The 22,634-nt window shown below is 40.5% G+C and overlaps 4 protein-coding genes across 4 annotated transcripts; 1 reads left to right on the top strand and 3 right to left on the bottom strand.

Moving 5' to 3' along the window:
• Window positions 1–60: 60 nt before the first annotated feature.
• Window positions 61–1,851, bottom strand: LOC132702310 (zinc finger CCCH-type with G patch domain-containing protein). The gene is made up of 6 exons (XM_060670868.1): window positions 1,694–1,851; window positions 1,476–1,637; window positions 1,268–1,426; window positions 759–1,217; window positions 588–708; window positions 61–537 (listed from the first exon to the last, which is right to left on the bottom strand). The coding sequence occupies exons 1-6, from the start codon at window positions 1,718–1,720 to the stop codon at window positions 83–85; spliced, it is 1,383 nt and encodes a 460-aa protein (XP_060526851.1). The 5' UTR covers window positions 1,721–1,851; the 3' UTR covers window positions 61–82.
• A 114-nt stretch (window positions 1,852–1,965) lies between these two features.
• On the bottom strand, window positions 1,966–3,454 carry LOC132702311 (GTPase HRas). Its single transcript, XM_060670869.1, has 2 exons — window positions 2,797–3,454; window positions 1,966–2,728 (listed from the first exon to the last, which is right to left on the bottom strand). The coding sequence occupies exons 1-2, from the start codon at window positions 3,190–3,192 to the stop codon at window positions 2,549–2,551; spliced, it is 576 nt and encodes a 191-aa protein (XP_060526852.1). The 5' UTR covers window positions 3,193–3,454; the 3' UTR covers window positions 1,966–2,548.
• A 490-nt stretch (window positions 3,455–3,944) lies between these two features.
• Window positions 3,945–5,415, top strand: LOC132702118 (uncharacterized). Its single transcript, XM_060670561.1, has 2 exons — window positions 3,945–5,030; window positions 5,088–5,415. The coding sequence occupies exons 1-2, from the start codon at window positions 4,152–4,154 to the stop codon at window positions 5,211–5,213; spliced, it is 1,005 nt and encodes a 334-aa protein (XP_060526544.1). The 5' UTR covers window positions 3,945–4,151; the 3' UTR covers window positions 5,214–5,415.
• Window positions 5,416–5,730: 315 nt separating this feature from the next.
• Window positions 5,731–21,910, bottom strand: LOC132702245 (fizzy-related protein homolog). Its single transcript, XM_060670776.1, has 4 exons — window positions 21,215–21,910; window positions 8,424–8,937; window positions 6,481–6,771; window positions 5,731–6,420 (listed from the first exon to the last, which is right to left on the bottom strand). Exons 1-4 carry the CDS (start codon window positions 21,578–21,580, stop codon window positions 6,134–6,136), a joined length of 1,458 nt encoding a protein of 485 aa, XP_060526759.1. The 5' UTR covers window positions 21,581–21,910; the 3' UTR covers window positions 5,731–6,133.
• Between the last annotated feature and the right edge of the window lie 724 nt (window positions 21,911–22,634).

The raw sequence follows: 22,634 nt of genomic DNA, 5'->3' as shown, positions 1-22,634 counted from the left end.
TGGTTTTTTTCATTAAAGGTGGTTTAATTAAAAAAAATTAAATGTATATAATGACTTTATTAATAAATTAGCTATGGTATATTTAAAATATGGTCATCTTCCTCCTGTCCAATCTCGTCTGTTGTTCCTGCACTAGCAAAGCGGATTTGGCGCGCAGCATCTTCAAAATGTCCTGCTTCCAGGTGATTTTGTCAATCAACCGTTTGTGAACATGCGAATCTTCCGGACTCCTTCCCAATGTTTCCTTGTATCCTTCAATGGCCCGTTCACACTTGATGATGTTCTCATGCAGCAAGAGCCCTGTCACATTCAGTTTCTTTTCAGATTCTACCTTCAAGGACTCCCTGAACCGTTGCCTCTCCTTTTTGTCACCGTCCGATTGGCTCGTCGTTCTCAGCGCCTCATTTACGACATTGAAGACATCTTTCTTTGGTTGCGCTGGCTTAAAATTGGTGCTCCTCTGACGTCTTTTCAACTTCTTATCTGCGCTGAAGAGATTCACATCTCCTCGTCTTTCCTTTAACTTCATGCAGTAATCTACAACGGCGGCAAATAAGGGCCTCTGCTAAAATCGAACTTCAACTCACCTAGCGATTTCCCTGGTGGTAGAATAATAGCGGGTACCGGGTCCACCCGCCCCAGACCATCCCTGCCCAAGCCGGCTCCCACAATGTACCCCATGTTGCGCATCAGTCGTGAACCAATTCCCTAAAAAGAACGTTACAATGTGGACGTGATATTCCAGTGCACCATTTCACCTTGGTATGTTTCTCCCATTCCCCCAAAGCCTGATTGGAGGGAACGTTCATCAAACTCGTGTTGATAATAGCCTCGTCCCTGTTGATCGCGCTTGTTTCTGTGTCGCTATCCTCTTCTTCGCTTTCTTCATCTCCTGATTTCATTGGAAACACATGTTCCAAGGGGACTTCTTCCACCTTTGATTGTGTTTCAAATTTTATGGTGCAGCTGCCTGCAGATATATGTTTTATCTTGGCCCGGCACCACAGATTATCTGATCGCTTCGCCAAAACCCAACTGCCGACTGTAAGAAACTCGAATTTGGGTTCCACATATTCGCGCAAGCTCGAATATAGCACCGTTTCGCCGTGCGAAAATCTGCACTTGTCGTCTGAGAATTTGCAGTCCTTTTCAATGTCAAAGTAGTATGGGCAGGGCAACATTTCCTTATGGGTCGGGTTTAGAAACAACACCCGCACCTGCACGAAAATACTTTACCTCGGGTGTAAGAAATATCGGCGTATTGTACCTCGAAATCTTGATTGCCTATTTCTGACGGAACTGAACAGACCATCGCGTTGTGGTACACGGTTTGACCGAAACGGTGTGCGTGCGGCGCCCGGAACTTTTTGCCCTCGATGTCCTTGTATGGATTTCGAGGGGCGGCCTCTTCCTTGGCCATTTCGGCCTAAAACTCGCAAATCACAGAGGCATCCCAAACCTTACCTCGATAGTACCAAGAACAACGAATATTCGTTGTCTAACGGATCATGGTGAAGGCTATTCGACGGTTCGGCCGACAACGACAACAATTCTTCAATGTTTTGCTTTAGAGAGAGTAACTCTGCCTTTTGCTGGTCGTCATCGCAGGCCTCGAGGATACCGTCGATTTGAATCAGCTTAAAGACAGCGGTTAATCAGCCCCGCATCTGTGGTGGCTTTTATATAATTTTACCTGCTGCCGGTATTCTTCGCAATTCATTTCACACGATGGATATTTATAAAAGATCAAACTTTCTACTTTTGTTGCCTTGTCTTTGACGTTTGCACAGATTTTTCAAATTCATGGACCACAGAAAGAGAAAAAATAATGTCAAACCGCAAATTGCGCTACAATGACATCTGTAGGTAAATTCTATTTTTAATATTGTAATTATATGAAGGAGAGGATATGTGTCGAAAAAAAGTCGCAAATGTTTCAACGATTTTATTAATAATAGGTGTTTAGTAAGATGTACCTAATAATAAACTGCTTTATAACTTTAATCATATAATAGGAAAGGCAAAATATATATATTATTTTGTATTAGTAGAGGGGGAATCTCATAGAAAATGTCTAAGGGGGCGGGGCGTAACGCGAATTGGGTTACAGACTGAAGAGGATCGAGGGAGTTTCGCGAGCGGGGGTGTCACTGAATACTGAATTTAAGTACAGCTTAAAGTGTGGATTTCATTATTTTCATTAATCTAATAGGATCTGTGAGGTCAGATCGAACCTCCTCAGCGGAAACGCATGAAAAAATAGGTGTATATAATTCATCACAACAATGTGCGTTTATAAGGAAACAGGAAAAAAGAAAAAAAGCAAAAAAAAAACTTTCTCTCTCTCTCATAAGATCTTACAATATGTACAGCGAATTTAATTTGAGGCAAAAACGGACCCGAGAATATGACAAAATTCAAGGGGTCTTCTTTATTATTAATTTTTTACGAGTCACGATGCTTTTCACGAGAAAAATGTCCACTACAAACCTGGAAAGACGCACGTAGAGATCGGGAAAGGGCTACCGCGAACGCGGCTGCCTCTCGCCTAGAGCAGGGAGCACCGAAATCGAAAACCTCTGCCGTGGGGGCTAGCAAACCGATTCGGTTTCTTACCCCTCGATTTGTCCTTTCGGATCTCGCGAACGAGAGTGTAAAACGCGTCGTCCACGCCCATACGCGTCTTGGCCGACGTCTCCACAAACGGGATGCCGTATTGTTTGGCCACCTAGACCCAAGAGACCCCGGGTATGAAACATAAGTAAAAACGCCAATATGGTGTGCCGAATTGCTTACCTCCCTCGCTTGAGTCATATCTACCGCCCAGGCGGACAAGTCGCACTTGTTCCCCACCAACACCATGGGCACCTCCTCCGCGTCTTTCACTCTTTTGATCTGTTCCCTATATGTGCTTATATCCTCGAAACTCTTTGCCGAATTGACGGCAAATACGAGTAGAAAACCTTCGCCCGTTCTCATGTACTGATCCCGCATCGCGCTGTACTCTTCTTGACCCGCGGTGTCCAGAATATCTAAAAGGCACGTTTCTCCGTCGATGACCACCTGCTTCCTATAGGAGTCCTCGATCGTGGGGTCGTATTCGTCGACGAAATGGTTCTGGATCAGCTGGATGGTCAACGCGGACTTGCCGACGCCGCCCGCTCCCACGACCACCAGTTTGTACTCGGTCATACTTTTAAAGAAACGGGATACGAAACGGGCAAAAAAAAGAAATGGAAAAAACGGACGTGAAACTAACGAATTAATTTTGAGGCCGTAACCCGTGCGTCACCAAAGCATAGTCCCGACACAAGGCGAATGTATGCGGCCGGGCAATTAAAAGCGCTCATGGACTGATTAAAACGGACCTAATTACTCATTAATCAACAACCAAACAACACAAAAGTGGAGACGACAAACGTCGAAATCATCCTGCCATCTGGGGATTTTTCGTTCTGACGTCGCCGTTGCCAACCGTATTTGAATGTGGTTTAAAATAAATTATAATTTATCCCTGTGTCGATCGTAAAATAAAACCGTCCTTATTCAACACAACGGCGTGGAAAACGAAAAAAAAATTCTTTTTTAAAAATTGAGCGACAATTTTCAAGGGGCGATGACGCATCGGGAATCTGTGCGAGTGTTACCTCTCACAAAGTATGCGCGCCTGCTCTAGAAAGTCGGTTTTGAAGAATTAATTCGCATGCGAATCGGACTAGGATCCGACGGGGAGTTTTTTTGATCGATTTCGTTTTTTGATTTCTTCCGAACACTTTCTCAAAATTTCTGATAAACGTTTCTCGCCATCAGGGACGCATAAGCTAGGAAAATATCGTCAGAGCGAAAACGGTCGCATGACCTGTTGATATCTTTGTTTTCCTCGTGCCGTTAGAAGGAAAGAGGAAGCTCGATTGTTCCGTCAATTCTCGCTCAACTTGCTGACCACTGTCAATCTGGACAGCTGATCGAACGTATTGTAAGTAGACATGCGAAAATGACAATGCATTGTTAAATCAGAACGAAATTAGTTTTAATTTCGTCTAGGACAATGTAAATCGTAAGTCTCTCAGTTTCGAAGGTTAATCGGGTGAGGTTCGCGATTTGTCTCGACGTATATGAACTAGTCCGATTGTGTCCGTAGAATTAATAACATGGCAACGGCTTCGTACGCGGACGAATTGAAAGTAAAAATATCAGAAAAATACAAACCGCCGTGTAAAATAAGCCTGCCCGTCACCTATTCTCAGAGGTTAGCTTTAAACAAACAATTATTGGACTCTACTCCCGACTACGATTTCGGTTTTGAAACGTCGGTAGTGGAGAAAATGCGGGAATTGAAGAACGCGCGAATGGCACAAATGGAAGAGAGAGAAAAACGCATGGCGGACGCCCGTAAAATGTTTGAAGAGAGGATAGTGATGGCAAACAAAGAGGAGCGCGAGACAGTGTGCTACAAACAGGCCGGTCAGAATCACATTTTAACCCCGAGTCTGGCACCGACCTACTCAACTATACTAACGCCGGTTCCGTTAACGAATCATGAACCGAGTAAAAGTCTGATCGAACAACGGAAACCTTTCAACATATCAGATTTTGAGACCGACACGTCGAGTCCCTTCGATAACATGGAACTAAAGTCGATCAACGATCTGGAAGTGTTGGCGCAAGTGCTAAAAAACGACGGCTATTCGCAGAAAGCCACGACCAGCTACGTCGCACCAGCAGTCTCCGCCTACTCGCATGTCAACGGGTACTATTGTCAGCCCAGCGCTTTTGGCGCTCAGCAGACCAATGAGTACAGAAGTGTGCCCGACATAATGAAATCCCTGGAGCGGGAGCTCAACAGTACTCATATAAATAACGCGTCTAAATCTCGAGTGACTAGCAGTACCGAAACCAGAGGTTTAATGAACCCGTTGGACGCGTTACCCAAGGATCAGCAAGCGCTGTGCCAATCTATCGGCTCTATGGGATTCCCCCTCGACCGGGTCGCCAGGGTTTGCCAAACGGTAGGCGGGGACTACAAAAAGGTAAGCTAGGGACCGCGCTTTTTTTGGGGACTCCATTTATTTTTTGTCAATTTCCAGATCGTCGAGCATTTGCTGGCGCTTTCGGAGCTTCTAGATTTGGGCTTTTCTGAACGGGACGCGTCTAAAGCGTTGCTCCTCAATGGCAACAATCGGGACAAGGCGTTGGACGAGCTCATCTCTTGAACGACGCCCTCTCCGAGACTCAACTGGCTGTGGTATCGTTTTTATAATTTATTTATTCCGGAAAACTGCGTTCGAGAAGCAGAACCTTTTCCGGATCTAGAGATATTTTTCGAGCCTGCAATAATTTAAGTTCCCGCTTTTCGAGGGCAGGTGGGAGAAGCAAGAGTTTGAAAGCGAGCAAATCCTAAATAAAGACATGATATTCGGTATCCAGTCGTTTCAATCCTGCGCATTATTGTGGCACTCCAAATTTCCATTTCTATAAGAAACTTGGGAAAAATGCACAAATAAATTAGAGGTTGATACAAAAGTAAATGTAAATTTGGAATTTCACATTAGTTTTAAAAGAATCCAGAGTTACGTTGAAGAATCTCTCTTACGAAGTGACCTTATGAAAAATGGAGGCAAGAAAAGTTTGGTAAAAAGCAGATTCAAAAAAGAAAGACTTTGAATAAATGGGGATGGGGAGGTGGTATTAGCAACAAAAACGCGGACAGTTTCAACACAAAAACGTTCGTTTATTTCCCCAATATTGCAACAAGCACACAGAGTCATTAAATGAATGTCGTTTATCCATCCACGCGACCTAATACCGACCTACAAATTTGCTACTTTGTAACAGACTATACGCTCAGAAAAAAAATTCAATGTTTTAATTATATATAGTATATCACATGAAAAATAAAGTCCTCTCTGTACAGAGTGTAAAAATAAAACTAAAACGGTCCCCGAACTATACTTCACGGAAGTAGAGTGTGAAAAACTGCGGTCGGGAGCGAGTAAAACGTACCCCCCTCCCAGCGGCGCCCGTTTTGTACCGCAAAAATGATCCAAATATAAATAGCGTGTATATTTAAAAAGAAAATAATATATTAGAACACGTTGCGTGAGGCGTACATTTAGTGCCAATGTACAGGCGGCTAGCGGATGCCCGTGTACAGGCTCAGTACTGATCTGGTCTCTTTCTGTGACCGCGCTTTGCTGAACACGTTCCAAAACCGGAGCGTCTCGTCCCCCGCTCCCGTCACGATCGCCTCCCCGTCGGGCGAAAGGGCCAGGTACAGCACGCGGTACGAATGACCCGTGAGCTTCGCGACCTGCGTCAGACTGGGATACTTCCACACCAGGATCTGGTTCTGGGAGTATCCGTGGGTCGATACCAGTTCCGAACTGTGCTTCGACCACGCCAGGTTGCACACCTGCGATCCTGCAAGACGCGAGACCGTTAGATAGGACGCGCTGGGTCGGGACCGCCCCCCTCACTTACCGGTGTCGATGTTCTGCATCGGCTGGCCCGTGAGGGTGTTCCAGAAACGTATGCAACGGTCGGCGGTGCCGCCGCCCGAGGCTAGCAGCCCGTGGTGGTGGGGGGACCACGCGATAGCCTTGACCGCGGCCAAATGGTCCGTGTATGTCTGCACGGGCGACAACGACTGCATGTTCCACACGTAGAGGCGGTTGTCATTGCCGCCCGACGCCAAGTACTGGTTGTCGGGGGACCACTTGAGACCGCAAACCTCCTGCCGGTGCCCGATCAGTTTCCTTTCCGCCACGTTCGCTGCGAAGATCGTTATTACGAGGGCTGCCTTTTATATTTCGGGATTTTCTTAAACTAGACATGCCATATGGCGACTAACGTTTTTATAGGGAAGTTTGACATTTTGAGGTTAGGTTTTGGCCAACAGTGTTGTTTGCGTTTTTTGTGATAAATGACGGTTAAATCGTGCAATAATTTTTTACAAGTTAGACGGGGACTAATAACTCGACAATGCATCGATGAACTTAATTCGACTCTTGGAGTTAAAGCATCATCTAGAACTACTGTTTATCGCTGGTTTTCGGACTTCAGTCGTCGTCGTGGTTTTCTTAAGGATGAATTTCGTGAAGGTCGTCCAAAGTCGGTGGTTGTCCAAAAAAAACAATGACGCAGTGCGTAAACTGATTTTGCAGGATCGTTAAGTGGCTTACTATGATATCGAGGTATCTTTCGGCATTAGGGGATATTTGACCAATAAAAAAATTTGCTTCCAAATACGTCTATGATATCGTGACAGGTGATTAATCGTGGATCTATGCATATCAACCTGAAAGTAAGCGGCAGTGGACAGTGTGGGGGGTCTTGCAGAATGAGACAATGCCCACAAATGCTGTTCCTGCGCGAAGCACTATGAAGCAAATGGTAGCCTGTTTTTTCAGGGAAACTGGCCTCGTAACTGTTTCTTTGGTGAAAGGTAAAACGGTCAATTCTGAATGGTATACAACCATTTGTTTGCCCAAAATCTTCGAAGAAATTAGAAAAACCAACCGCTGAAGACGAATCACTCTCCACGACGACAACGCTAGCTCATCAGTGCAAACAAAGAACTTTTTGAGCATTAAAAACGTTGATTTGATGAGCCATTCACCATATAGTCCTGATTTAGCACCTAATTACTACTTTTTATTCCCATACATTAAGAATAAATTGTGTGGGCGACAATTTTGGACACCGGAAGAAGAGATTGATGCGTTCAAAAAGCACGTTTTGGAGGTGGCCGGCTCGATGTGGGAAAAGTGCTCGGATGATCAGTTTTATCGAATGCAAAAGCGTATTAATCGTCAGGGTGGATATTTTATGAGACAATGTTGTTGGCAGCTTATTTATTTATTTATTTAGATACACTGTTCAACAGGATAAACCCAACTACAGAACAGTGACCAATTAAAAAAAAAATGCAAAAGGACAGCAAAATTCTAATACAACGTAAAATAAAAAAAAAATAATTATATTCCATTCCTTAAAATATATGTTTTAACGTCAAGTATATAAGGAGAAAATACAACAAGCTGGAAACTTGCCGAGTTGCACAGATCGCACATCCTGCGGAAAGGAGAAAATTTTAAAATATTCGTACCCGGCGTAGAAAGGTAAAAGGTTTGATCTACTCTTGAGGTAACCCTGGAAATACCAAAGTTCAATTTTGATAAGAGGCCCGGATCAATTATTGTGAATAACGTTGTACAAGAATACCGCCGAGTGTACGGAGCGAAGTATTGCTTATATCAATTGGGTGATACTTATCAAGTGAATACGTTGTGGCATTACATTTGATGTGATTTAACGACAAATTATTACGGACACACCAGTTTTCAATACGCTTTGCATTCGATGACAGGTTTTGGCAGTCCTGAATACTATCAATTTTGCAGAACTTTGGATCGCGCACTTACGCGGCATCCTGGTATCGCGCTGCAGTATCATCCGATCCCGGCTGCCGGAACTGAGCACGTCGCCGTTCCAGGCGAGTGCGCCGACTCTGGCCGAGTGCCCGATTAATTTGTTCACTTGCTTGTTGACGGTGACGTCCCACACGGTGACGTAGCCGTTGTGGGTGCCGACCGCGACCAGATTGCCCCGCTCGCTCCACGACACCGACGTCACCATGTTCGCGTCTCCGGACAGGTCACATAACCTCGTCACTTGGCTGGTGCACGCGGACCACAGGTAAACGCAGCTGCCTAGGCCGACGCTGAGCACGTTCTGGACCGACCAGTCGACCAGGTTCAGGTAGAAGTCGTCTTGGAGCTCGGGCGCGTCCAGCACCTTGAACGGTATGCGGGATATCTTGCGGGTGGCCTTGTGCGGCGAACGCAGTAGCCGTTGGCTGCTCGTGCTGAGCGGCGACAACGAGTATGGGCTGCTCGGTTGGCATTTCATCGGCGTCCGTTCCGGCTGGTGCGATTTCTAACGATTAAATGAATAATTGAACGGTTTTGTTTCATTTCGATCATAAAAAAAACTTTTAACAGCATCGTAATAGACTTTTTCTACTCCCGTCTGTAAAATACCTAATTACACATCGATCTAGCGTGCGGGAAGCGTCACTTTACTACGCCAGTTTCGTTTCCCACGAATCCGAGCCACTTCGGACATTTCCGGGATTTTACCGCACGGGTTTGGGAGCAAGCGGATGTTTTCGGAGATTTTCCCGCACGGTTGTTATGCAATACATCAGACAATTTAAATACTACGTAGTATAAGCTACAATTAAAATCTAGTGGACTAGTCGGTAAGTAGAGTGACATTTATAATTTAAGTTTCCCACAGAAAATTTACATACCGTTCACATCAATTTTAGTGGTTTTTACAGTTTTTGTATTAACATCTTGCCAAGACCAATTGTACGATTTTCAAATATCCATGTCTCATAAGTAATACAAACAAAACCAAATTGAAGGGTAGGACCTGCTCTTTCTTACTTAGAAGTTCTATCCTTAGATGATTTTTCTTCCAAAGTTAAATAAACAACGTAAACGTTTGAAAATTGTCTTTATTCCGTTGTTTATATGACATATCCAATTATACATCTCTCTCTATCTAACGTACACAATTAAAAAGAGACAACAATATCGGAACCGATCGGGCTGATAAACGAATAGGTTTAACTTTTATTTAGCGCTCGCTCCGCTGCGCTCCGCTCGTGCCAAATAAACTCGTGAGTCAAATCCCGTTTACCGAACTTATTGCTTAATATACTATTACGCACCATAAAGAAATTCGTTTTCAACATTAAAAGCAAAAGACAAAGATTCTGCAATGAGAATCGTTTTTTTTTCTCCGCTTTCAATTTGCAGCCATAATCGCTTTAATAAGGGCTGGAGGAAGCAACGGTCGGGACCCCTCCCCGTCGTGCAATTTACGCCATTATTTACACTAATGATCGTAGTGGCCGCGTGCTAATTATAGGCGCATCGATGATCGCCCGACGACGTAACGACCTATGGGGCCCCAATTATACGCGGGGCGATAATTTCAAACGCAAACACACGGTCTTCGATGCCTACGCCGTTCAGCACCGCCGAAGAATTCGACGAAAGTTTAGCGCACGAATTTAGGCGTTTAGTGTACGGGACGTCCCAAAAGTCGCCGTCCTCCACATTTTTGTAAAAAAACAACAGCGACTTTTTAGTTGCTCTTGCGAAATTGTTTTGTGTACGCACTCTGAACAAAGTGCCTTTCAAATAATAAGCACCCGACTTAATTTGAAAGTCAAGTCAAACATTTGAAAATATAAAAAAATCTGCATCACAATTGGTAATTCCATTTATATTTTTTCAAACATCTCGAACGTCAAAAGTGGCTTTCGACATGGATTGCATTTCGTTTTTCGACCAAATTGTCCTAACTGTAACGGCTAATATTTTACATTTGACATTAATGCGCACCCTGTACAGTAAACAAAAACGTAATGGGTATTCAAAACAATTTGCAAGGTTTTTGGCGGTTTTTAGTTATAGCAACGGCAATTTTCAAGGACTTTTAGTTTTTTCGCCCATAACTATACCGTGCGTTCAAAATTTATCTCGATAACATTTTAATTGGCTGTAACTTTTTTGTTTTTAGAGATATCAAGGTTAACAGAAAAACAAAATGTAAGGTTAGCATCCAATTTTTTTTCCAAGTGACATATATAATAAAAAGCTATTAATTTTCTGACATATAAGCCTACATCATATATTTTTTAATAGATCACACTGTATATTATATGTGTTTAATAGATATTCTATTCTGATTACAATTACACAACAATAATTATTTACAAATTAAAGTAGAACAAAAACACACTAAGACACACTAAGGTAAAAAATTCTAAATACTGCTGTGTGTGACCACCATGCTCCTAAACACATTTCTCATACGCTCTAATTGTATGATGTCTTGCTTGTCGTAATGTTTTTGTATTGACTCTTAAGTGACTGATTGCTTCTGAAATCCCTTGCAAAAGTTCCACGACATTATTACAAAGAGTTCTGTGCACGTGATTTTTTGTGTCCCCAAAAGAAAAAAATCTATTAAAGTTAAGTCGGGGCTGTTGGCTAACCAATCCATAGTTCCGCCGTTCCCTATCCGACCCCTGAGATTTCCATGTTTCCAATTCCAAATATTTAACTTGCACCGTCTTGCTGCCATAAAATCGGCACTGATATATTTAGTGGTAAATCTTCTATATGTTGTTCTATTTAGTGCTCTAAGGGTTGCAAATAATGATCTCCAGTTAACTTTTGTTCTATAAACATCCGACCCAAAATATGCTATCTATGACATCATACCATACATTAATTGATTGGGCGATTATTTTTTTTCGTGTATTTGTCTAGGATAATTTCAAGACCAATGTCGCGTATTTTGGTCTATTACAACCCTTCCTTGTAGTAAACGAACTTTCATCAGTCCATAAAATGTTTTTCATTATGTCTGTTTAAAAAATCCAAACAAAACTGCATCCTCCTTTGACATTGTGCTGCACTTAGTTCTAGAGTTCTACGAAAATTAAATGCATTATTTTTATATTCTTTCACTCCTTTCACGGATGCTAAATTCACCAAAAACCATTTTAACAATAATGGCTTGGACAATAATTCAACCATCAACGTTGTTTACCAATATCTCAAACATAAACATTTTTATTTGTCAGTCAGGGCACTCTTTGAAATTATATAAAAAATTCCTATTCTTGCCGATTTGTCAAAAACGAGTGGACCAAAATGTAAAGTGTAATGGTAATTACCGGAACAAGATATCATATTAAACAGGCATGTATAATATACAATTTTCAGTTTAACCGATACGTAGCCGGTACTCCATCGAAAAAAATTTCAACAGTTCGCGTGAGGTCGCTAGTAGCAAATATCGGACAAACGGGTGCCCAATTAAACACGTTACGGAGCAACAGAAAAAGTTTATTTTTCAAAACCAGTGGCACCTCCATATCACCCACCGTTGGCCACTGATCGATATTTCAAAAGTAACTAGAACAATCGGAATTTACTTGTCGTTTGATCCATAATTTTCGGCACACACTGTACCTACGTTATCGTCGACGTTCTCGCGCATAACATTAAATTAATTCGTCTGCAAAAAGCGATACTTCCGAGGCGTTGAACTTGAAAACGGCGGCGCGGCTGAAACGGCGGCCGCGAAAACGAAACTTATTTCCTCTACGTAATCGGAACCACCGTGGGGCTCCACCGAACACGTGCGTCGCGCTTAATTTATGCGTACGCGTGGCCACGGCGACAGGAAAAACGCATTAGGCGACTGACAGACGGACGATTTTACGGGAACTCTCGTTACATAACCTAAAAGGAAAACACGCGACCTTGGCATTGACCGGCGTACGTGGGACAAGTCCGATCGCGTATTTGTCATAAAACTCCGCGAAGATTGCCACTTTTTTTTGTCTTTTCGGTATCGACGAACGGCGACGTAGGCGGCGCCCATATCTGCGCGTCAGCCGTCCATAAATACCCAACCCCCCCGAGTTGACGTGCTGGAAATGGCAACGACTTGCGCCGTATATGGCACTTCCGTGCCGGGCAAACGCGTCTGGGGGCCCTCAATCGGAAATGAGCACTTGTGATCTACTTTCTGGCCGCCGCGTCGCTTGCGATCACTTACAAATGGAATTCATTTAGTTTCACTTGCTTAGAAACACTGCACAAGTATACTTTGTCTTCAGAGGCCTTAACATAACAAACTCAAACGAATCGTCCCGTTTAATATTAGCGTTGGCAGCACTGACTGTCCGGCTCAACCATATAGCTACTAGAGCCATAGGAGAGAGCAGAGCGATAACAAAGTAATATGTCACAGGGGTGCACCCAATGAACCGCTGAAGAAAGCCAAATGTGTAATTTAGATTATGTTTTGGTTTATATCGGAGGCTCTATCTCTATTAAATGAATAATACAAAGATCAAAAGTGACATATTTTTACGCTTATTTAATATTGTTGGAGCACGTATCAAACTCGGTGTTATTTCTCGAGGAAATTGAATCAACAGAATGAAAATAACAAAATTGTGTTCGGCTCCCGTGTTAGGGTATTTTATTTTAAATTTTTGAGAAAGTCCATTCAACATGCGCATGAGCGAGATTTAAGATTTGGCTTGGCCACAAGTTTAGATTCGTTTAGTTAAACGAAGACAGAGCGTTGAACATATTGTACTTATTGTTTTGTTTTACAGTTTTTACTGTAGTTAAGGATACTGGAAGTGAGGTCATTGTGAAAAGTTTTCTATTATTTTAAGATATCTTTTCCTGCAAGAACTGTCATCATGCCAGGAAATTAGTTAATCCTGTAGCTCAGGGTGCCGCCGGTGGATGCGATAATATTTAGATAATAGGGAATCTCTCTTTTTTTATTATTTATTATCGATATGGCATCAGTTGGCCGTACAGGCACGTGACGTCGTCTCGAAAATAAGAAAAAGCACGCGGAGCGTGAACGAACTCTAGGCTTTCGGAAGCGGAACAGCTGACCGGCCTCCCTACCGTCCAGACCGCATCCCATTAAGGAAAACGGTACCCGGGGATCGGCGCGCGCTTCTAATATGCTAATCGTTTTTGAATTATCGAGTTGCCCCCACCGCGGCGGGTTAATTAATTTTTTTTTCAGAAATATGCCTTTTTAATGAAGTGGCGGAGCGCGTCGTTCTCCAAGGTCTGGCCCGCAGAGGCGCTTGCGGGGAAAACTGTCGGGAAGGCCTTCCAAAAACTGCCGTCTAAAGGTCCGTCGGGCAACGTACGGTATATTGTACGGAGAGGGGGCGACGCATAATACATTTCGTGCAATGAACGTTTTCCTTATCATAGACTAATTAAATAGGCCGCGACCCTTCACACAACAAGCGATTCAAGTGGTATTGTTGCCATGGAAACGTCAACAACAATAATTTTGTAACGTTTGTTGTCAGTGCCATTTTGAGAATGTTTTATTTATGATTTTCCGTGTGAAAAGTGGAGGGGATTTTTTTAAAAGAAATTAGCTTTTGACAAAACTCAAAATGCAGGAAACCAGTAAAGGTTAGTTTTGAAAGTAGTTTTATGCCAAGAAAATTCCTTTAAAAGGCCATTATCCCTAAAAAAATTTATATTCTTTTGGTCATATTAAAAAAATAGCCCAAAAAAGTATGCTTGTAATTTAAAAAGCAATATGTTACAATTTTAGCATAATTTAGGGGTGCTGTTGATACCATGTATTAAAGCGACATGTTGTAGTGTTACGTGCACCCGCTCCATTTTATAAAAATAATTTGTAAAGAACGTACCGGGTGGGCAAAAAAACGGAGAAAAATGTTTTTCGTTATAAGTTTAAATCTATTCATATATAAATTCGTTTTCTTTTTTTTTATAGAGCGATAGTGTAAGTTAAGTTTGATTCATGTAAAACATGGTTATTATTTTTGGCATTTTAGTAGTGAAAGGTATTGTCCTAATTTGTCTCTACTATGAGCTGTCATACTCTTTTGACATTAAAACTAACTATAAATCCAAACCTTAAACGAACACTCTTATTGCAAAGCGATGGTTTATCTTTTTTAGAGCCATAACTAATGCAAAAATTGTAACAAAAACAGCAAAGTGCTTAACTGCATGATACTTTAGATGTTACTGTTTTATTTCGTTTCTTTCAAGCAAACAAACTTAAATATTTTAAAAAATCCGATAACAATATTTTGTTTTAATCTGTATTAAATAAATAACTTTTTTGTTACATTGTTACTTTTGGGACACCCTGCATTATATATATTTTTATTTACTTAAATATTAATAATTAATAATATATTATTTCAAAATGTTTCTACATTTTATGTTGTTAAACCATTTTCATGATTTAATTAAAAACTGTTTGCAAATATAGAGTTCTTTTGTAAACCCCTTTTATAATAATTATATTGTATTAAAGTTTGATGTTCATAATATTTTTTTTTATTGATGTGTTTTTATTAAGATTAAGTATTGGCATTACAAAAATACTGAATTAGTCACACACCTAAGGTTTCCCTGGCCCACTGTGCGACGAATATTCGATTCGGCGCTCAGAGCCAAACAACAATTTTTCAGATAAGGTAATTACCATCTACGAGCCGTCGTAATCAACGCCGCAGCGAGACTTCACATAAAAACGCAACAAACTCGAGTTATCAGCACTACTAAACGATGGCAATGACCTACATTGTTTAATAACTATTGTCGTCCTACGCTCTCGTAGTTTTAATGCATTATTGTTTATACGGACGAGACGGAACACGACCGACGAATTCGTTTGCGTACTATTTTTTCCATACAAAACAACGACGAAATCGAAAACATGACGCGATCGTTGGATAATGGGGCGCATCACGCACGCCCACTGCGATCCTATTTCCGCGATGACGTGGAACGTACTTCGCAACCCGATCTAAGTATATCTGTGATATTGACGAAAATATCCACGAAAAGGGCGGAAATATATAACAGAATCGTATTTTAGGGCAATTTCTAGCCATTTCGTGAAGTTTCCAAACTTTTGCCCCTAATCTACGTTTGTTTAATTTTCTTAATATTGACTTGGGTTATTTGGAAATTACTTTCATGTATTTTGAATACTTGAGGTTTCAATAGTACTCAATTATGGATCAGACCTTTATCTTTGGAGATTTTAAGAATTTTTTTTATTAACACTGGTAAATCCGACAACCCTGCTGTTAAATTAACAAAATGATGAAATAAAAGTGGTAAAGATGAAAATATTCTCCAGAAACATATTTAAAAGAATATTGTTTAATATATAATCGCCATAATAGATTAATAAACCACTCCTAACATGCAAGTACCTGCATTTTCTATCCTTTCCATTAAGCGAAGGGAAAAGTATTCCCTAATATACACTCTGTAAAGAAACATGTTTGAAGATTGGTTTTCTTTTTTAATTAATAAATTATGCTCAAAAGTGAACCAGAAAAGCTAACAAGATACGAATTTTATTACTGCACGTTTTGAGGTCAATAATCGGGCACATCACTACGAAAATTTTTAAACAATTCCAATTCAATATTTAATAAATACGATTTTACGTTTTGTAAATGTCTCGGCTAAATCGAAGCAACGAAACAGTTTGGCAATGGTCATGTCCCAGTCGAAATTTTCCCGTGCACTATATATGTAAACTAATGATTACCGTCGTCCGTGGTATTAATTCGGTGAAAACATTTATTTTTCGATGGGTTTAATTCGTACGTCGAGGCTCAGCCTATACTGATAATACAGAAACTTTAAATCAACCATGAAAAAAGTGTCGTTCCTCTCTTGTCCATTGTTGAAAATAGTCCAGTCTCTCCTATTCTGTGGTGTCTGCATCCAATTTGTACTTATTCTCTTACAATCTTCGGTCTAGGGTTTATTGTTCCATTAATATCTTCCACTTTTGTTCAATGATTATTCGTTCCTAATTCTATCTCTGGTATTTAGTCCCAGTTTCCATTTTGCGTTGAGGCTTTAGCGTTTCCGTCTCATAGCGATTGAAAGCTTTTCTCTTAAAGGATATAGGTCAGCCTTGAAGACCTCTAGCATTTTTCTGATTTGTCCTTCTTCTACATTAACCTGATTCTGAGCTTCGTAGAACTTTTCAACTATACGTCTATGATATAATCTATCGTGTTTCGTTTTGCAATACAAACGTTTCTCTCTTCCCTTTTCCACAGTTTCCTCTGGTTACTTTCGTGATCCCATTTCTTTGGATCATTTGTATAACTTTCCCTTCTTTGTATTTTCCTACATCTTTCCTTATTACTTGATATTTCTTTGCTTAGCTCTTTTATTTCTTGCCGGTTTGTGTTCCCTATTCCTTTTAGTGTTCTTTTTTTTTCCTCCATTGTTCTATGCGTTATCGTGTTTCTGTAATTCCCTATATGTTTCCCTATATGTTGATCGAGTGGGTTTGGTGGTGTTTTTTTTAATAGCCATGGCGGTTGTTGAATCCAGTAAGGTTATTATTTAAAAGCGAGGGCCTCTACCTCTAGTATTGTACCACCAAAAATATAGTGCATTTATTGCTTTGACGTTTTAAGTATTTTACAGTACCTTAAACCCATCCTAAGAGATGTTTAAGCAGGTCTTGCCTGAGATGGACCGAAACCAATATTTGTAGAAACTTGAAATTTTTATTTGAAACGAAAATGAACCGTTTTAAATTTGATTAAGCATTGATGCTGAGAGTTTAATTTAAATTGTAAAACGCAATATTTCTGGCCAGGGTATAGCGATATGTGGATTTCACTCGAGCCGTCCTGTATCTAAGCTACGCAATCAGGTGCAAGCAAACCATAAGCTCAATCGACAATGCACATTCCACCTGATAGTTACGTTGCCTACGTTACATGCAGCGCGTCGCATCGTTCTTTCGCGTTATTTAAAAACACGCCGCGTCAGCGGCAGCTAGTACGAGGCGATCGCATATTTGGTCGATTTATCAGCGCCGGTTTGGATGAATTAGAAACGCGTGCGTGTGCGTTAATGGGTGGCCGAACTTTTATTGTTTCCACCCGGTCCGACGGATCCGGTCAGCTGACCGGCCCATTTCAGATCGGTGAGGCCTCGGGAGGTGACTTTAAAGTCTCGTCTACCGCTTCGGAAATTCAAATGGGCTGGAGTCGCGACCACGCGCGCCCGATCGCATCGCTAACAGCTTACCGAAACGTTCTCAAAATTTTCTACGACGTCTCTCGTTATTTTTGAAAAATGTAGCAAATATATATTTAATACGTTAATTAATAAACATTTTTTTAAATGGTTTTGTCTTGTTCATATGATTGGATTAACGCATTTCACTCCATATGAACATGGAAAACTAACTGAATGTCTATTTATTTGAAAAAAAAAGAACTTATTTGGCTTAGTTATAGAGAAAAACAACTGCATAATGTGAAATACTCCTGCTAATATTTACTTGGGCCTTCCTCATTATCGATAACGGCTTGCAGTCTTCAGGGTACCGATTCAACTAATTTTCTAGTATACTCCGAGGAAATTGGGTTCCATACTTCCGTAATTTTTTCTTTTAATTCATTCTTGTTAGATATCGGGGAACTATTTACTTTGTTTTTTAATGTCAACCGCAAATTTTCAATTACATTTAAGTCTGGTGACTGGGCTGGTGTCTTAATAACATTTGGGCAGTTATAAAGCAACCAACTTTTTTCGATTTCTGTCTTCCTTAGGCTTTCTCCATACTGATATTTTTCCATCGGATTCAAATAAGTTTATTTTGCTCTCATCGGTAAATAATACCGAATTCCAGAAGTTCAAATCTTTATCGATATGCTCTCTAGCGAATGCCAATCTCACGCGTCTATTTCTTCGGCTTATTTCTGGCAGTTCGACCACGTAAATTATTTTTTCGCAGGATTCGTCGAATTGTTTCGAGGTTACACCTTTTTCTAAACTGTCTTTCCACCTCGACACACATCTTTGGGGCACTTTTTTTTTGGATAATTCGATACCTCTCTCTCTCTATGCAATCCATCTTTCCTCATTCATAGATCTTATTTGGAGCTAACCTTGACTTATTCTCGACCCTATTTTCATTATAGTAATGCTCAATGATATGCTGAACAGTTGACGGACATTTATTTACCATTTTGGCTATGTCTCTTTGGCGTATCCATTTCTGTGATAAGTAATAATTAAATTTCTCTCAGAAATTGTAGCCCGACAACACATATAAAAAAAGAATCGTTTTACCGAACGAAAAGGTGTTTTAAAATGTTAAACTAAACAAAAAACAATTGCAGTAATAAATAAAAGCCTTGATAAATTTCAAACTGGTAAGTTTTGACCCAGGTTATTATTTTTACATCATTTAAGCTGTGCCTAAATAAGGCATATTTAAGGGACTTTTTAGAACGCTCTTTACTAACTTAATTTCCATAAGTTGTTTTTTGCCAAATAAATAAAGAGACGTTCCGACCAGTTAGATATTCAGTAGTTACCTGTTACCTAATAAAATCTATTTTTTATATTTTAATGATGATTTTAATTTGGCACACATTTATCATGTAGCAAGAGGAATTATTTAGTGTACTACGGGTTTCACTTAAAAATAAATACTAATTTCTCAAGAAATTAAATTAAATTAAAATAAATTTCTTTAGAAACGATTGAAAATTTTAAGAATAATTTTTATTTTAAGAGAAATCAGTGGTCACCAATATCTGCCAAAATAGACATGTTTAATTTCATAAGCCAGCCACTGGTATATTTTGAAAAAAAAAACTGCAACTAATGCCTCTTGATTGTCCGCCAAATTTCACGTTTAGGACATATGTTCAAAAGAAAGTTTATTTTTTCGGATTTCACAAATAAATAATAACTCATCGAGTTGCTATTCCACTTTTCAACGCAGATGAGTCACTACCCTTTATCAAGTATAAAATCTAAAACAATACGAATGCAAATATCTAAAAAACATATACAATATATAACTAATGTTTCCTTTCTCTCCAATAAATTTTTCTAATGTTAAAAAAATCTATCTGGTATATCAATTTTTATGTGTTTTTTTATTTGATCATCAAATAATAAAAACTAAATGACAACAATCTTCATTACTCATAGTCAACGTTTTGTATTGTAAAATTACATTGGCTGTTTATGGTATTCTTCATTCCGATTTTAATCAGACTAAATAGTTTTAAATTCATACAAAAAGGGTGTCCTTTATCTTGAAAAACGTACGTACTTAAAATTCGTCTTTTACCTTTCCTTTAAAACGAACTCGAGGTTTTTACTCTTTGAATATTTGAAAGTCCTTGCCTTTTCTTGTTTTTTATAATAAGAAATATTATATCACTGCCGGTCAATTTTAAAACTTATTTACCGTCCCAGGCACCCACCGATTTTTACGAATATGTAAAACAAATAAATAAATAACAATAATTAATTCCCGGTCAAATATACTATTGCCTAAAAAGAGGAAACAAAATCTCATTAAAGTGGTCGAATAGGCCGCCGTTTTTCAATTCGGGACGTTTGAACTACCCTCGAAGGGGGGAAGTGGGCCGAATAAACAATGCAAGGCCTAATATTTTGTGTCGATAATTGAACGCGAGCAATGAGGACGTTGACGTGTAAATTCCCTGCCCATTACGAAACGTTTACTGGCTGCGGTTTTAATTGTCTTGGTCGTTGGACGTCTGCCCCATACAGGAATGTCAATTACGGGCGCCCATATCTCCAACAACTGTACATTTCCATCGACAACGAAGACAATAATGAAGGGCATCGTTAAAAACGAATCTAGAGGGACGGCGACAAGTCGTTCGTCTGGCCCGCGAAATTAAGCATTCTCGATTTGTTTTTCGTAAAACGCTATCTTTAACCTGTTTTCCCGTACAAATTTGCTTTTACTGTGTGCGGTTATCTTTCCGACGATAAGGGCGCCCGATTCCATGGGAAAACAAATCCCGGCACATACAAAACAAATTACTAAACATTGTTTGCTTTAGATTCGTCGTCTCCTGCGGTTCCCTTCGTAATATCGGGCGATTCGGTGGAAAATCGCGACCGCAAATGTATTAATCATTCAATAACGTCACGAAAAGCGGAAATGCAATTGGCATTGGCATTTCCAAAAATAATTCCATTTCCAACCCGTGTCGTTCGCAATGTTCAAACCGCAAAGCGCCGCACGCCGGTTAAAAACGCGAGTGTATGGCCGGCCGCTTCGCGGGTTTGTTATTTGCGCAAGTCGATGAGGACACGCGTGCTGCAACATCGACAATAATTATTGTTTATGATTATTAATGCAATTGCAACGATGTCATCGGTAAAGTTTTACGATAGATTCGCGGATGGTGTCGGAAATTAAAAAAAAATCTGTACACATTGACAATGACATATAAATATATATGCCCCATTAATTCCATATATCTGTTAGGTGATATAACATTTACGGCGCACCTAGTTCTGATAAGATACCGATGATAATGTTGCCCAGAGAATTTTTTTCGCAAAATCTTCGACTAACACCAACATTTTCCTCGAGTTACGCAAATTAATTTAAATAAAAAAGGGGGTAGACCGCGATAAGCAGCGGTATATCAATGGGGCCACGCGGGGACGAATGCATAATTTGGCCATTATCAATTCCGATTGCTACAATTCGGAATATTTTACCTGACGTAAACTAGAACAGGGCTCACCTTAACAGGAGTACCGTATCGAAACAAGTTTCTACTTTTCACGGGGGTGAGCGCGTCCCTTTCATCGCAGTGAAGTTTCACGTCCTCGATGTTCTCGCCCAGTATCTCGTTCCGCAACAGGATATTGTAGACGGAACTGTCTCTAGCGTTCTCGCCGCCATTCTCCCGATTGCTGCCCGTTTTCTTGGCCACATGCACGGACTTATTGGGGTCGGGCATCGTGGCAAAGTTGGTCTCCCAGTTGTTGTTGTTCCGGCACGGTATGAAACGGTCATAGTTTCCTATTGAAGGCTCCGCGTTGAACAAGTTTCGGGCCACGCCGAGCCTCATCTGCCTCAGGATACGGCCATCCCCGTCCAAAGCCATCGATTTAACACCGTTTCGCGTTCAGTAAGGCGACGAAAACTTTACGCAAGTACCATAACAATGTAAACGGTTCAAATGTCAAACTTTATCGCCTAGAGATCGCTGCATCCTGAATTAATTTGAATGCAATCACGCGGCCTCCTACGATTCACTGAACAGGATAACGAACTTGGATTGGTGTGCACGCGGCGAGCCGTTTACGCCGAGCTTTGGAATACCTCTGGCTACGATTTGAGAACTATGGATAACCGAAGCGCTTGAAAAACGATACGCTCATTTAATGATCATCCCCACTTTTTTTCATGGGACTTTAAATATTTAAATGTTCAATAAACAATATGGCTGCCAGATTTCAACTGTGGTTGACGTTTGCCAACATTGTGCGTTCGGAAACGCATTGACGTAGAGGCCACTCTCCCAAAAATATGTTTCCTACCTCGCACGTTCAAATGTCAGCTAAAAGCGAAAGTGGAAGTTTAATTGTAAATAAGCAATATTATAATATAGCTAAAATAAGTGAGTATAGAGCACTGAACAAATTTCAAGGTAAGCAAAAAGAAGTATCCAAAATCCGGTTGACTATTGACAGACCAGCAGGGGATTCTGTCGTGAGCATTGCACATGGCGGTGCCCAAAATTTTGAAGTCGGTTTCCACTCTGTGGGTTTAATGTTTTAGTATTCAGTGACTGTTTGAAACTTATGATCGTTGTCGGTCCCGTCGTTTTTTCCTGTTCACGCCGGTATGGAAGCTGGTTTTTTTGGTATCGGCCAAAGTCTTTTTTTGCCGGCCGAGCAAATATTGGTTATATTTCTTCTTTTTACGTGTTGGCCTATGACTAAAAGCGAAAACCTGGGTTTCATGGTTTAAACGTCAACTGCAGAGAAATTACAACCATTTGCCGCATGAGTAATAATCATCTGGGGAGAATAAATATTAGAGATACAAGGAACTGCGTTTGCGGAGAATTTTTGTTTGATTGTCGTTTGCATTGGGGTAATTCTCAACGTTCGTATGAATCCTTTGCTTCTTCACACTCCTCAACTCCTCTTTCA

Source organism: Cylas formicarius, unplaced genomic scaffold (assembly GCF_029955315.1).
Source record: "Cylas formicarius isolate icCylForm1 unplaced genomic scaffold, icCylForm1.1 PGA_scaffold_5__7_contigs__length_24384050, whole genome shotgun sequence".
Classification (NCBI taxonomy): Eukaryota; Metazoa; Arthropoda; class Insecta; order Coleoptera; family Brentidae; genus Cylas; species Cylas formicarius.
This window is presented reverse-complemented; position numbering and strand designations above follow the sequence as displayed.